General features: G+C 42.4%; 1 protein-coding gene across 1 annotated transcript in view; it reads right to left on the reverse strand.

Annotated features, from left to right (window-relative positions):
- Nucleotides 1-16570, reverse strand: part of inpp4b (inositol polyphosphate-4-phosphatase type II B) — a gene marked incomplete at both ends in the record, with an annotated part of 343288 nt that overhangs the window by 38027 nt on the left and 288691 nt on the right. The window contains one exon of the mRNA XM_080722305.1: nt 15073-15256. Coding sequence (XP_080578431.1) covers nt 15073-15256 — 184 coding nt within the window. The remainder of the gene's footprint in view (nt 1-15072; nt 15257-16570) is intronic.

Here is a 16570-nt window from a genome sequence, read left to right on the forward strand (position 1 = left end):
GATGGTTCCTTTATTAGGACTGCTGAACTATAGGCCAATCAGGACCTATCAATCTAGCTACAACCAATCCCAGCACTCTTCTGGAACCTTCAGTGCAGACAATTATAGTAATTCTTTACTTTTCACTCCACAGAGATAGAGACGGTGAGAGAAATAGACTGAGCTAGTGAGACAGACAGTCAGACAGATCGAGAATGAGATGAGATGTGGAGAGGAAGAGAAAGAGCACACAAGAGAGGAGTCAGTGAGAGCACTGTAGAGAGAGAGAGAGAGAGAGAGAGGAGAGAGGAAAGAGAGAGAGAGAGAGAGAGAGAGAGAGAGAGAGAGAGAGAGAGAGAGAGAGAGACAGAATGATGGTGGAGACCTGCACACAATAACAGGTGGAACAAAAGAGGTAAGTTGTGAAGCGGGAGAACAGGGAAACTGTTTACAGAGAATGAACGGAGGGGGAGAAACGAGGAGAAAATGAACATTCTACTTGAGCAACAAAGCCACTCTAGCCTCCATTACTGCTTCTGCAGTGCCGAATCGTGAGCTGTGAGGCAAAAAAGAAAAAAAGGAAAAAACAACTAACACACAACAAACAATTCAATTACTTCTGTGCCAGAGCCACTCCTCTGAGGGGGGAGCACCTCCTTTGATCTCAAATTCAAATTCAATGAGCCACTGTATGTCGAAGCCGCCACCGAGGCGAGGAGGCTCACCTTCGATGACCGCCCACTGCCGCACGAAGAAAACAAGACAACAAGGGCCCTCAAGAATAATTGAGTTAGCTCCCCAGTAAGCAATTCTATTACCGCAACAAAATGTGGTCTAACAAAACACACAAGCTGAGAGTTCTACTTTCCCAAAAGAAAAAAGATTGTTGCATATTTGTCGCGCAAAATATACACCCCCAAGTACCCTCCATCCTGCTGCTACTTCCCCCCTCCTTTGTGGTGGAGGAGAGAACAGATTCTTCTTGAGAGACTGCTGAAACGGGGAGGCATCGGGGGTGGGGAGTGTGGGGGAGAGAATGATACTTGGATGAGGCGTTGAGACACATGCACATTCACACAGGCTTGTGCGCCCAGATGCCAGAGTAAGCATTAACTTAACATCTATTTCATTACATCGTGACCAGTGACCACAGCAATCACTGGAGATAGGTAAACAATGTCCGTCTGAAAATTTGATCACTTTCAAATAACATTTTAGGCAGTCAGGCATCCAAGATCGTATTTGAGGAAATACAAAAAGATTTGCCTGCAGTCTGAACAAAGCTCTAGAAACTGCTGTGCTCTAGGGATCATTGACCTGAAATCAAGGTGAGAAATGTTATGAATATTTCAATAATACAACTAGCATATTTTTCCCATCTACCGCAGGCTTATTTGCATATTAATTAACTCGCTGACAGTTTTATCTTCTTTCTCTATTTCATTGTCTAGGAGGTGAAGGATAATAGTTGGCTTTCACAACGACAAGCTATACTGAATCTGCAGAGAAACTTCAGTGAAGTTACTTTGAAGTACTTGCAGCGCTGGCAGTGCAGTACTGGCAGTATTGGCAGTGCAGTGCTGGTGGCACTGGCAGTGCAGTATGGCAGTACTGGCTGTGCACTGTGCAGTACTGGTGGCAATGGCAGTGCAGTACCGCCGGTACTGACAGTGCAGTACTTGCAGTACTTGGTCGGAAATGTATTGCAGCTGAAGACGTCCCACGCCTTTCTTGCAACATACAGTACCGCTTCAAAGCGGATGGATGTTCTGTCACACCTCCCAAAGATCTTCTAGTAAAATATGAACTTCCAGCTGGCCATTAAATTATTGTTCATTTACTTAACTAATTTATCTACACTAATTTAATTTCCACTCAGTGAAAAGAAATGTACTGATACTAACATCCACTGTTGACAACACATCCGTGACACACCTGCCCAACGCAACGACAACACTAGTAGTTTCAGGGGACTGGACTGGAAGGGGACTAGCAGTCTAGCACACATGGATCAATGAAGGAAATCCCCTTCCTTTAGCTCCTACGATAAAATAAAAACACACATTTTACCAGTACAAATATCCCATGTGTTTGGTTGTATGTGGGAGAGAACTGGGAAGTGTGTGGAGCCAAGACCTCAGGTGATGCCCAAGCAAGCAAGCTAGAGATTTAGTATTTAGTTTGTTGTATTTAGTATTTCGTTTGTTGCTCCAGCGGGTGCTTCCTATAAAGTGTAAACAGAGACTGTTTGTTCTCTGTGTCTCAGCATTATGGATGCAATAGACTTTCACAACAACCCTTCTTTATTGTACTATCTATCCTACAGTACAATATAATATATATTGTCATAGTTTATTGACAAAACACTTAATAGTGTTGGTTACAGTGCCTGATTATACTGATTAAGATGCTCATTTAAAAAAATGGTGAAAAGAACTGAGCATCAAAGACCACCATTGTTGCCTACCATACATATTGTAGGCATACTGTCATACATTAGCAGTAAATTGCCTAGTTTCATATTCAGACTGTGTCTTTAATTACTGTGAGTCAATAATGGCAGAACTCAAAGTGACGTTGGTAATTGCCTGAGAAGAGACCATTCCTATGGGAACTACAATAAATTCTACGATAAACAACATGGAATGCAGAGACATGTAGACTCTTACAAGGGTGAAAATGCTTAAACCACCAACAAATACAAAAGTCTTTTCAGCTAAATGTATTAACATGGTGAAAAATCACATAAGCCAAGGATTCAAAATGTCAATCCATATTCAAATTGAAGCCTGCTTATCAGGCCACGATGTTAATTTGCAATCTACAGTACTATGAGGACATTTATTATTCATTATCTTTCCAGAAACGGGTGAACAGGGACATAGCGACAGCACTGTATTTCATGCAGTCCTGGTCATATTTGCACTTCTTAACTGTTCGGTCGCAGGGTTGGCAAATTTGCTTATGGGAACGTTCCAGAGGCTGCCAGAAATACTAGATGAAATCCCAGTGATTCTCCATTTGCCTGTGTCTCCTTGCCTTTTCTCCCCTATGCCTGCCTGTCTGTATGTCTGTCTATCTACATAATGTATACTCATTTATATTCTAGAAGTTCATCTAGAGTTCACATCTATGTTATACCGATCCAACCAATATATCTGAGTAATAGTGTCATGGGGTTTGTCAGTACCCGTTGTACCTGTCTGCCTGTGTCCAGACAGGTACAACAACAAATACTAATGACATTCCTGCCCATACCCTGTATATTGGATCGGCGATTCTGGACAACTGGATATCCATATATGCCCATATATATATCTAGATTGTTTTGTTTTTTTACCTCCGAACCTCCCACCCTATCCCTGTACAGTAGCCTACAGTATATGAGCTATTCAAATCTATATAGATCAGCACCAATCTTTTTGTATGCACCCTTCACCAGTCGGCCAGCAAAGGACCACCAATAACTCTTTATTTCTTTTACATGTTTTATGCTTAAAATAAAATAAAATAAAATATATATATATATATTTGTTAACTTTAACACTTTGAGTGCCAGCCCCCCCTGCCCCCCGTCCCTTACCAGTGCCACCATTAGGTCCCATTCATTTCTGCCCCAATTCCAGGGAATAAATTGGAAATGATCCGATATTCACATCGGAACAAAAATGGGAGGTTTGGTAAAAGAGGATTTTTTTTTTTACCAAAAATTTTTTGGAGTGATATCGGTGAGCGGTTTTGGAGATAGGTGCTCGAGAGTGCGCACTGCGCAAACCAGTCAATAACCTCAGAAATCTAGATTCTGAGATATTTGAGTTCAAAGAAAAAAAACTTTAGGAAGCCATAGCAACAAATTGGTAAATGGTAACGGAACACAAGTACCCTTGACAGAAAGAATGACATGCCTACTTTCATTATGTGCAAAAAAAGTTAAAAAAATATTGTACCATCGTCTAGTTTCAAGGGGGCAAAGTGAAAAAGTATGAAATGACTCAGAAGGTAGAAATTGCCTTACATTTTGATAGAACTATGCACTGTGAATTCACTGTGTTTTTACCTGGTCTAGAAGGTCAGGAAGACAAAAAGTCAGAAAAGCGATGTCAACCTTTTATTTTATGGCAACATCGAACCCTAACCCTGGTGAGTACCTCACACATCCAGCATGAACATATTTATGTTCAACAATATTTACAAATATTTCCAAAAAAAAAAATCACAAATATGACTTCACAAAAATAAAATATAACTGGATAAAAGTAAAATAAAATAAATGTGCAGCAAGTAAAGAATAAATAAAATAATATAAAAGTCAAAAAAAGGCATTCAACAAGCCAACATTCAGGAGTCAAAGGCACCACAAATCAAGGTCAAAGATGGTACTGTTCACCGTGTGTGTGTGTGTGTGTGTGTGTGTGTGTGTGTGTGTGTGTGTGTGTGTGTGTGTGTGTGTGTGTGTGTGTGTGTGTGTGTACCTCAGGTGCCTCAAAATGGCCTGGTACCTGTTCCTTGCCATTGTTCTGGGAAAGTACGGCATGGCAATGTTTTTTTGACCACTGCATGGCAATCTCCGGCTTGTGAACGATAGCTGTGAGGAAGAGAAGTCCCAGAAAGTTCTTCAGCTCCCCTAGAGTGACATTGGTCCAGGCAGCGAACCTACAGTGTGTATGACCTATGCCTGACTCCTCCGCTCTCGCTATCTCCGCCATCATACTGTCCTCTGCGTTGTCATTGGTCTGGTTGCAGATCGGGCTCCCATCCTTCCTCCATCCAGTCAGACTCCACGGGCCCTGTATATGATAGAAATAAATACAAAATACTAAATGAACGTGCTTCTGTATAATTTGTATGTTCTTTAGCAAAGGCTGTCGCACAAAAGTAGTGAAAACAGCAGATCTACAAGCGAGGCGTTGTGTGCTTGTAGATCGGCTGTTTTCACTAGTCTAAATAATTTCAAATGTATATATGTATATATACGTGGCCACTGAATTCTATAGGCTCTGCTTTGATACAAATTTGATACAGATTTGAGATCGATTTGATAGATTATTATGTCACACACACACACACACACACACACACACACACACACATACACACACACACACACACACACACACACACACACACACACACACACACACACACACACACACACACACACACACACACAGATTGTATTACTAAACTATCTATCTAGGTATACACACACAATAAAAAACTAAACTATAAAGAAATGTATTCTTACTGGAAGAAGTTGGAGGAACTTCATACACCTACTACAAACCATGGATTGACATCTAGACCTACTGCACATACAGTATGAAACAGAGCTGATACCTTTATGTACTATGAGGAAAATAATGCTGCTATTTGTACCCTGTATATATATAAAACTAGACCAGGTCAACCTGGTTGTGCCAGACCCCGGTTCTGCCAACCCTCTGGGCCTATAAATTTAATGGTACATTTATAGGCTGTCTGTCCCTTTATAGGCTGTCTGTCCCTCCCTCATGTCATCATCATTTGTGACATTGTGATGACATGAAGGCTTTGTCTGTCGGTCTATCCCTCCCTCATGTCATCATCATGTCATCATCATGACCATCTATGGAGAAAAACCGGACAGACCGACATTTGCTTATGTAGGCCTACCCATTTCATGGGTCTGGCAATGACAATGCGACATAGCTCTGTTTGAACAATGCTGTACCCCCTCCAACTGTATATTTTCAACTGTTTTTTGCCAGACCCATGAAATGGGTAGGCCTACATAAGCAAATGTCGGTCTGTCTGTCCTGGTTTTCTATATAAAGGGTATATATGATGATGACATGATGATGACATGCCTACAAAAGGCATGATGTCATAAATGATGATGACAGACAGGGGGTCTGGCACAACCAGGTTGACCTGGTCTAGTTTTATTGTATGTGTGATACTTGCTTTGGCAATGTAAACGTATGTTTTCTCATGCCAATAACGCTCCTTTGAATTGAATTGTATATTACCAAATGCACCCTACGTGGAAAAAAAACAATAGCAGGTCAGGCTTATTGACATCGGTTATTGATTGATTGAAGAATGTATTACAAGCTTGCATTAGAGTAGACCTACAGATTCATGGCTCATTTCCACAGGAACACACTTTATGCATATCATACAGTGGTGTGTTCTAGACTTTTTTTGAGGGCATACGATCAGCTACTATTCGTTTGGCCAGGGCAGACGCTATAGTACATAATCCCTATCAAATACGCTACTTTGAAAGGTTCACGAGGGCAGACGCCGTTCATATTTTATTGTTCCTCCATCACGGAGGTATAGAGGCCGGCGCCTGGCGGCGCCGTGCCTGCGAGGGTGTCCCAAGTCGGGCGAGGTGTGGAGGGTAGTCCCCGGTGAGTCCCCAGAACACAGCACTGATCTCATATAACATTGAAAGACAGACAGACGTATAGAACATATTGAAACGTAAAAAGCATAGCTTTATAATGCTTACCCGGTTCGCTGATCGCAGCACACTCCTTGGCTAAGTCCACGCACGGCCTCATTTGGGTGTATTAGCGCCCGCTGCAACTCCGCTCTCCGGGGCCATACCTATCGGTGCAGCCGGTGGGCGCCGTAAGATGATACACTGCTCCAAACAGCCTGCCTCCGGTCCGGATCACCGCCGTAGCTCCTCCGTCCACTGTGGATGGCTGGCGACGTTCCTTGGCTCCCCCGACACAGCAGCAAAAACACAGAATTCTCTTCAAATCGCCGGCATCAGCGTTCAACGGCATCACCGTTCATCCTCACGCGTCGCCTCAGTCAAGTCCCAAACGCAGCCGCGCAGCAACAAACGAAAGTCCAACTGGTGCTTCGGGTTTTGATTATGGTCGGTGGCGGCGCTGGGCAGCAGCAGGCTGCGGGCTTGGTGGTGTCCACGGCCACGGGGCATGGTTCGGCTGCCTGCTTGGTCTCCATGTGCGGCCATGACTTGCTCTCTGATCAGCGGAGGTAAAACCTCTACCTTCCGATCTCTCTCTCTATCTCTATCTCTCTAAATAATACTACATCTAATGATTTTATAACTAATTCTAGCTCATTCTCTCAATATATCTCTCTCTCCCTCTGATTGCTGTGTGTCCGGACGGTAAAAGTCACTGAACTCGTCTTTGAGACCCTTGTTTCTGGGGGGAACCGGCCAATCAGCATGCTTGAATTTGGTCACATAAGCGTGTGATGTCATGCAGGGGCGTCAATTGGGTATGGCAGGGGTATGCAGCTGCCATACCTTGACAGGGGGAAATAATAAAAATGTACTTTTCATCGTGCCTGTTGCTAAGGTATGGCAACATGACTGGTGTCTTCACCAGACACCAGTCATGTTGCCATACCTTAGCTTGTTCTGAACTGACGCCACTGAATTGTCATGCATGACGACCGTCCCATCGTCCAAAAGGGCTGTATCTTGGTTACCGCATAGATCCAACACTGTACTACTGTAATATGAAAAAAAAGCATCTGGCGTCATATGACGCCAATATTATTTTCTGGCATCATTGCCAAGGTCGTGTCGGACGTCATATGACGCCCTGGCACTGAAAGTGTTAATGATGGGTCTGGGATTGGGCTGAAACCTTGCCCATTTGGAGCCATAGGTCATACATCATAGACAACTATCATTTGTCAACTGACATCACAGGCTGACCACATGAAGTCTGAGATCCACGACGTTCTCCCATGTGGTAAGATCCACATGATTCAATTAGCTGATTAGTTCTAAACCAGACACCCCTGGACTTGGCCAAAATCAATGTCAATCGATGTGCTCCAAACCCCAGGAGTTGTAGCCTGTCATTAGCCAAACTGATAACATGGATTCATTCACACCTTCCTCTGCGGTATCAGTCTGGACTTCGGCCCATAGGGTGCGAGTATGAGAACTCAGAAAATGACCGGGCCAATCAGTGACTGCGTTAGTTCAAATGCAGTCACTGATTGGCCCCGGTAATTTTCTGATTTCTCATACTCGCTCCCTATGGGCCGAAGTCCAGACTGATACCGTGGAGGAACGTGTGAGTGAATCCACGTTATCAGTTTGGCTAATGCCAGGCTACAGGAGTTGCTGAATGATCATTGTGTGTTGTTGAGGGAAAGATGTTTTTGGTTGTATTATACTGTAAGTTATATAACGATTCTGCCTTATTTATAACATATTTCACTTGCCTGGGGCAAGTGAGGAAAGCTGCTCAGCCTTGATTTTTTATTCTTTACCAAAGCAACATTTGCTCCCACCCTAAATAGGAAGAACACCCAAGTCTTTTTTATTCTCCCAGACATACCTTAGAAGATCTAACCCCCCCCCACACACACACACACACACACACTCCCCTACAAAGTCCCTGGAGATGAATCCCGGTGCAGGTATTCCTTCGATATACACCTGCCGTTGTGAACTTGAATAAAAGTGCAAGTCAGAAGAAAAATGCTTAGCAGAGACAAAAGAGGTTCTTACACTTTTTTGATCGGAAAGGATGAAAGGAATCCGTAAAACAAGTCCATGACCGATTTTCTAAGGAGAGGATGAGTAGAAAATAGAGCTCTTGTAAAACTCTGCATAACAGCTCCTGTGAAATGAAGGTGGTTGTGTGCGCGTGAGCGTGCGCTTGAGTGTGTGTGTGTGTGTGTGTGTGTGTGTGTGTGTGTGTGTGTGTGTGTGTGTGTGTGTGTGGTGTGTGTGTGTGTGTGTGTGCGCTTGAGAGCGTGTGTGCGTGTGTGTGTGTGTGTGTGTGTGTGTGTGTGTGTGTGTGTGTGCGCTTGAGTGTGTGTGTGTGTGTGTGTGTGTGTGTGTGTGTGTGTGTGTGTGTGTGTGTGTGTGTGTGTGTTTCTGTTTATAATGGATATTGCTGTCAAGACTCCAATAACACTCAGCTGTGAGGACACCGTCTGTGTGTACTGCATGGGTACACGACCTCCAGACTCGGCAGAAAATTCAATATAATTGAGCATAGCGGATCTAATCCTCCAACTTTTCCCATATATCTGTTGCAGGTGCGTGCGACATTCTGACTAGTCCCGAGACACAGCTGGAGGGAACAGAGATAGCTCACAAAGACGTTTCAATAATAAAGGCCTTTGTGAGTGGGGCTCGGCACACAGACAAAGGGCCCTTTCCCACTGCATCATAGAGGGTTTCTGAGAGCCGTTAATAACTGTTCCAACTGCATTTTCATTTGTTGCGCGGTTTGGCTCAGTTTGGCGCAGAATGGTTTAAAACCCATTTAGGCCAAAAAATTGTGGATGCTTTAAACTATTAAAAAATAGCAGATATACAAGCTCACAGCGCGGCACCGAGTGCCGCGCTGCGAGCTTGTAGGCACCGAGTGCCGCGCTGCGAGCTTGTAGATCTGCTATTTTTGAAAAAGTCGTGAAAATGTGTGCAAATCTTTGGATATATGTATTTTCAAAGCAAACGTTTGTAACTCAAATTTTGCTTCTGGGTGGTCCCTGGAACTAGATATTTTGAGATGGGGGGTCCGTGGCCAAATACATATCATTTTGGGGGTCCTTCACATGAAAAAGGTTTGAGAACCACTGACATAGTAGTCTCTCAAGAACAGACTAACTGAGCTCCAGTTAAGTGAAAAGGACCTTTTCTTTGACGATGGCTGGCCAGATTGCTGACATATAGAACCATAGGTTTTTCCAAAAATCTTAGAAGGATTCAAAAGACACTTATAATCGTGTCAAAATTGAAATTTTCACGATTTTTTAAAAATAGCAGATCTACAAGCTCGCAGCGCGCCACTCAGTGCCACGGTGTGAGCTTGTATATCTGCTATTTTTCAATAGTTAAAGCATAAAATAATGATACACAAAATGTGTACCCGTTCTAAATGGTTTAAACCCTGCCCAGTCAAGCAGAGATGTGCAGGAGTTTGGAGACGAATGTATCCTTTTGTGACTTCAATACTGGAAGACATGGCAACAGTTAACATAATGTAAGCATAAAAACAAGGACGCTTCGAGCTACACAAAGTCGATTTCATGCGCTGTTGCCTTCTAAAATGTGCTCCTGGAAACACAACACAAGTGAGACCCGTGGTCTCTTTCACAACATAGCAGGCTAGCTTCAAATTATGGGTTTAATATCACCTTCACACTGTCCCTGGCACAAAACATTTTCAGATTGGGGTCCGTGGCCATATACGGTATCATTTTTGGGGTCGTTGGCACGAAAAAGTGTGAGAACTACTGATTTTGAAGGTATTTGTAGAATCGGCCTCAGGTCTTAATGGATTAAATAAAATATGGCCTTACCATTAGACACTCATCTTGTGATTTTCCTCCCCATTCTATTCTTGGGCGTTTTTTGTATCCAGCAAGAAAAAGGTGGGACCGTTGTGGGGCAGCACACTTTAAAGGAGAGGCCAAAAATGAGCTAATGCAAATAGGGGTGTCACCGTGTCAGGTGGTTAAGTCAATTAGTAAAAAACCAAATGACAGGTTTGTTTCAATGACCTGAGTTTGAATCCAACTCCCATCATGTCTCCCTTCTCCCTGCCATCTTTACATTTTCATATATTTAAAGCAAAAAGAAAATGGCAAAAATAACCCTTTAAAAACATTTCTATGAGATGAGATGTAAATATAAAAATGAAAACAATGCCTAATAAATATCTATTAAGTCACATTTAGTCCTCCAAGATTCCACAGGGAAGAGAATAGTCAAATTCACTTGGCTGTTAAATCAAATCAGATCACGTGAAATCTATCTTTCATGTTACAAGATTAATCCTTCCCTGTTTTGTCAAGTCCGAATGAGAAGAAATGAACCTATAAATCGAGTATATAATAGCGATCGTAGTTTTAAAATTAAAATGTCACGTTTCTCTGAAACCTATAATGATTTCTCTCTCTTCCATTGTCTGCCTGCCTCCCCGAACACACAAAAGGGACCTTTTTCTCACCTTCAGTGCTCCAGCTATTCACATGCAATGATATCTGGAATGGATTGTGGCAGTACAAAGCACATTTTGTCACATTAATGTGACATAATTGATTACCATTTTCTTGTAAAACAGCCAAACTATGGGTCCCAAACTGGGGTTGTGGGAAGGTGCCGTTTTTTTGGGGGGGGAAAGCGGGGTTGCTATGACCAGCGTGAAGAGGACGTCAAAGACTGCCACTTGACTCCTCACACTCACACACACACACACACACACACACACACACACACACACACACACACACACACACACACACACACACACACACAGCTCCAACCGAGAATAGAACCACCAGCAGCAACAGAGGCAAGACAACACACATACACAAGCCCTTGCTGAGGCACCCAGAACTGAATTAGCTGTTCATGAACAATGTAGTTATATAGCAGGAATGAAGTTCAATATGAGCGGGTGCCAGGTGGCTTAAATGAGTTTTTGTAACTCTGAGAGCGAGAGGGTACAAATACATCTCTCTCTGAGTTAAATTAACACTGATAAATTGGCACTGGAGGGGTCACTGACGGTGTAAATTGTATCTGTTGTAGCCTATGGCCAGCAAACACAACAAGCCCCATGATTCTGCATTTGAGTCAACAACAAAAGTCAATTTACGGATCGCAATGTAACATTGACGAGTAGGGAGGTCACAGTGATCCCACAATAATTCATGCTTATGGTCAGATTAGATTTTCAGAAGTTCAAAGATCAGTACAATACTGTACGTACACATTAATTAAAAACCCCAATCCTGCTTTTCACTTTTGTTGTTTTGGCATTTTTACAATGAGTTATGGACATTTTACGAGAACTATCAAGTGAGAGACCATGTCAAAAGGATTCCGGACCCATAGAAGGTTAAAGATTTACGCTCCATTAATAAAACATTTGGTTTTGTCGGCAGCCTCATTAAACCAGTGTGACATGCTGAGAGGTCTGCAGGCACTGTAATTATTTAACCTTGCGTCACCAGAGGAAAGCCTGGCTGGTATTAGTTCTAAAATGGCCTGTCTCATCCGGTCTCGGCGTTGCCTAAACCGGAAACAGGAAGAAGAAGCGTGTTTGTTTCCCCAATCCCTATTTAAATGAGTTGGACTAAAAGATGGATATACCAAATGACATTTTCCAAAATAAGCAAAATTACGCTGCATCAAGGGGTTTACTGGGTAAGCCCTGAAATTATGCAGTTGAGCGCATTGAATTATTTGGGGTTAAAACTGTTTTACTGTCCGGTTTGGTAGTCCCGGCCAAAGTGTATTCCATCTGATGACTACAACATGATGTAGGATGTTAGCGCTCCCGACTGGATCAGAAACCCGTAAATGCTATCAGGCCAGTAATTATTAGGCCTGATTTAAATACTTGTACGATGGTGGTGCTTGCCGAAAATAGCCGATCTACAAGCTCTCAACGCCGCAATGTAACATGTGATACGACAGACGGACAGAGTATCCCATCTGGTTTTGAAACATGAGGATAAAACACAACACAGCAGAACTGCCTTATGCCTATGCCTATGTTAGACAGAAAGCTCTGAGTAACATAGACAGCCTCTTGGGGGAGAATATGAGAAACCTTGAGGTGTACAAACCCTGAGGGTGAGAAACTAAAACTATTTCAACAGCATTGCGAAAGTGCCTTACTGCCTTCAGATTGACATCATGTTATACATCAGTCATACATCAAACCCAGACCACTAGACAGCCCTCAAGGCCCCTCATTCACTTTTTGGGGTAGAATCTGAGCTTCTTCATTCAAGACAGTTGGTACAGGCAAACCGCAGGCTAAACTGACCCACATTTTCACTTGGAATGACTTAAAAGTCTTAAACTATTTCTAAACTACGATACCTTGCCTTGCCACACAAAGTCATTGCAGTGAGACTCTTTGCAAATACTGTAAAAGAATGAAGGCCAGTATCGCATATGTACTAAAATAAAATGTCAACTCTAACTACAGGAAATAGCTTATAGAACTATTGGGCTGCTTACATTAACTTAATGCCAGAGCTCAGGATTTAAAATGGACCTTTGTGGTTGAAGTATCACATCACAACATCAAGTGAAAGGCCTCAATGTAACAAATAGATATGAACGCAGCTAAAGTAGATGACTTGTTGGCTACTTGAATTTAATTGTTTGGGGAAATAAATGTTTTGTGGTTCTCTGAGTGTGTATTTGTATATTTTTACTTGTCTATTGTCATGTATCCCTGTTTTTGTTACTTGCCTTAGTACTACGGATGACAAATTATTAAATACGTGTTTTCATGTCAGTGGGTTATTATTATTATCTAACATATAATTCACCAAATGTCTGAGTGAGTGTCTGAGTGAGTGTCTGAAACAGCGTTTCTCCTCAGTGGCTGGAGCAATTGATCTGAAATCGCATCACCATTAGCATATGAACACACCTGACATAACTGTGAAGCCCGTTTGTCACTTTCACAAATCGTTTAATTGATATTAATTTATTAGTGAATTAATTTTTCCCATTGACTTATAATGGGAATCGCAAAAACTCACATTCAATATTTTTTTTCTCGCAAACCATAGGGGCTACAGTTACAAAACTCTGAGAGGAGATTTATAATGATATCAAGGATTAAATAAAAAATAACTTTGTCAGTTGGCCTCATGGTGGCGCTATAACAGTCCACTTTACGTTTCGGCCTGTAACTCTTGAACCGTAGGTCGGAAAATTAAAATTCTTTTTTCCCTGGATTCCTTGGGTCAATACGCATCTCCCCATATAGGCCCCGCCCATTTGCGTCAGGATAGATTTTCCGCCATTTTGAATTTTCTCCAAAACACACTTTTTGCTCCTTTTCCTACATATTTTCTTCAAATGTCACGAAAATGGGTACACATGATCTCTGAACCCATGCAATGAACATAGTCAAGGGATATTTTGATAGTCCATACCGTTCGTTCGTAACGGGCTTCCAAAGTTAGCGGGAGGGGCCCGTTTTGCAAACAATAGCCATAAATCACAAACAAAACGTCGAGTCAACACTGAATTTCTGCCACAGGTTGCGGGTGGCTTACTCAACGAATCCCCAGAAGCATTTCCAATTCCACCCGTAGAGGGCGTCACAAACGCGCAAAACGTAACCGTTTCGTTCCAAAACGCGTTTTCAGGCGGACCGACCCTCTCAAAAAGAAACACAGACTACTCTGCGGATGGTCTCACGGTCCAAACCGCTGCACACACACACACACACACACACACACACACACACACATAGCCATTAAACGAAACGGGTATTTCTTACATTGATGCTCCTACATATTATCATGCAAGTACCAGTTAAAGTTACTTTCCATCCCTCATATACCGTGTGCACAGTGCACATCCCATAACCCACACACTGCACATCATTTCGGAGCTCATATCTTTGAACGGGTAAGGACTAGTTATATATTATTATTATTATTACCCATTCATGGATTGCATTTGTAGTCCTAAACGGCCATGTTGAGGACCAACAAAGGTGTTTCAATTTGTTTGATTGGCATGGAACTAATGTTCTATGCCAATCAGAACACCTGTGTTGGTCCTCGACATGGCTGGTGTATAGGACTACAAATGCAACCCATGAATTGTGTATACTTTAGAGAAATACTTGTGTGTAGCATTAATGCGATACAGCAGGGACGTGCTGGCCATTAGAGGAAAAAAAGCAAAGCAAAGCCCTGCTTCGCACAAAGCCCTGCGTCGCACAAAAGTAGTGAAAACAGCAGATCTACAAGCACATAGAGGCGTTGTGTGCTTGTAGATCGGCTGTTTTCACTAGTTTAAATCATTTTTAATATGATAAATACAAAACAAACGCTTTTGGACATACAAGATTTCCACCCGACAACAACAAAATATAACTCATGTAATTGGCCCACTGGCTTGTCACTTGTCAATATCTGAAATGACAAATCTTTGAGTAGCAGCAGCGCTATAGAGAGATCTCTCTCTCAATAGCGCGCAAATGAGGGCCTCTCAAACTCTTTTTCCCGGGCCCAGCACGTCCCTGCGATACAGATACAAGCAAAGCAGAACCCAGTAGGTTTTGGAGTGAAAGGCGTGGTGTTTCGGGGACGGTCAATCCTCACCTTGTCGGCTAGGTTTTTCAGTGCGTCCCTCAGGCCGGCGGCAGAGCGCTCCTGGGCGGTTTGCAGCAGCTGGTCGGCCAGGCTGCAGATGAGAGGCTGAAGCTGGCTTATCGTGCTCAGTACTTCCTGGGCTTTGGCTGTGTGCTCTGGGGAGTAGTAGATACACTGGTACGCTGTGCTGAAGCTTTAGAGAGAGAGAGAGAGAGGGGGGGTAAAGAGAGATGAGTTGGAAATAATGTTCTTAACTTTCATTTAGGGCTGTCACGATTATGACATTTTACATGACGATTATTTGTCACTCAAATAATTGCGATTAACGATTTAATTGTGTTTTTGTCGTTGACAATTACATTTCTGTTTGGCTTTTAGGCTTTGAAGTGGCACGCGGTAGATATGACACATAACCTATATATACAAAGAAATTACTGACATATTTGACAACTTTGTACTTAAAAAAGAACATTGCGACGCGTTGTGAGCTTGTAGATCGGCTATTTACACAATTTTTACTTTAAAAAATATATATGAACATTTTTCAACATGGAAACGATTATGACGATTATGAAAAATAATCGCGATCATGTCAAATAATTGCGATTTGACGATTAAGTAACAATTGTGACAGCCCTACTTTCATTCCAAATAAAGCGATAATACAATAAAACTTGAACTTAAAAGGGGTTGGTGGTGGTGACTGGTGAAGTGATGAGAAGAGAGGAGAGAGAAAGTCTTCGATGATTCCGGAGGACCATGGCGTATACGTGTAGAAAAAGCTCCACTTTGTTGCTGACAGCTACGAAAGGAAGGCTATGGACTCGATGACATTTTCAATGTTTGTTTCCATGGAATTTTCAAAACTGTGTCTAAATTTAACTACGTAAATAAATAAATAAAGTAAATTAATTGGTTTCCTCTGAACAAAACAACCCATGAGGTTGGACAAGGACAGTATTATCCTCCCCCCCAATCCAGATATCCCAGCCTGAAATCAAAGCTAAAAGAATTGCATATAAGGTTGAAGGTTGGGTCGATGATAATATAGCCAGAAGCAAAGCCCCACACAGTTATTTAGATCCAATCAATGTCCGCTGACAGAGTATCCACTGCCTTTAGAGTTATGAAACACCCATTGTGGGAAAGATTCATTCATGCCAGTTCATTTCTATTCAGGGCATGTGTAATGTGATTGTGAATTGTGGTGCGAGACTAGCCCCACCGTTGTCACACCGTTATTTTGTCCAATTTACAAATTGTAATGGACCATTGATTGTGCTGGGTGAGGTGTTGGGTAATCACAAACCGGCCTCTCTTGGATAATGTCCTTTAACCATATTACCTGTGGTGACACAATATGGCATATTCATTCTCTGAACGCATTAGTGAGCCCTGCTGTCAAGATCAGTTGGATGTCACTGGAGCCATGTTTTGAGTTATTTACACATTTACAGGAGGCTGGGGATTCTATCCTTTCTAATGTTGCCTACATCAGGGGTCTTCA

The sequence above is a fragment of the Nannobrachium achirus genome (assembly GCF_963921795.1).
Source record: "Nannobrachium achirus genome assembly, chromosome: 3".
In the NCBI taxonomy this organism is placed as follows: domain Eukaryota; kingdom Metazoa; phylum Chordata; class Actinopteri; order Myctophiformes; family Myctophidae; genus Nannobrachium; species Nannobrachium achirus.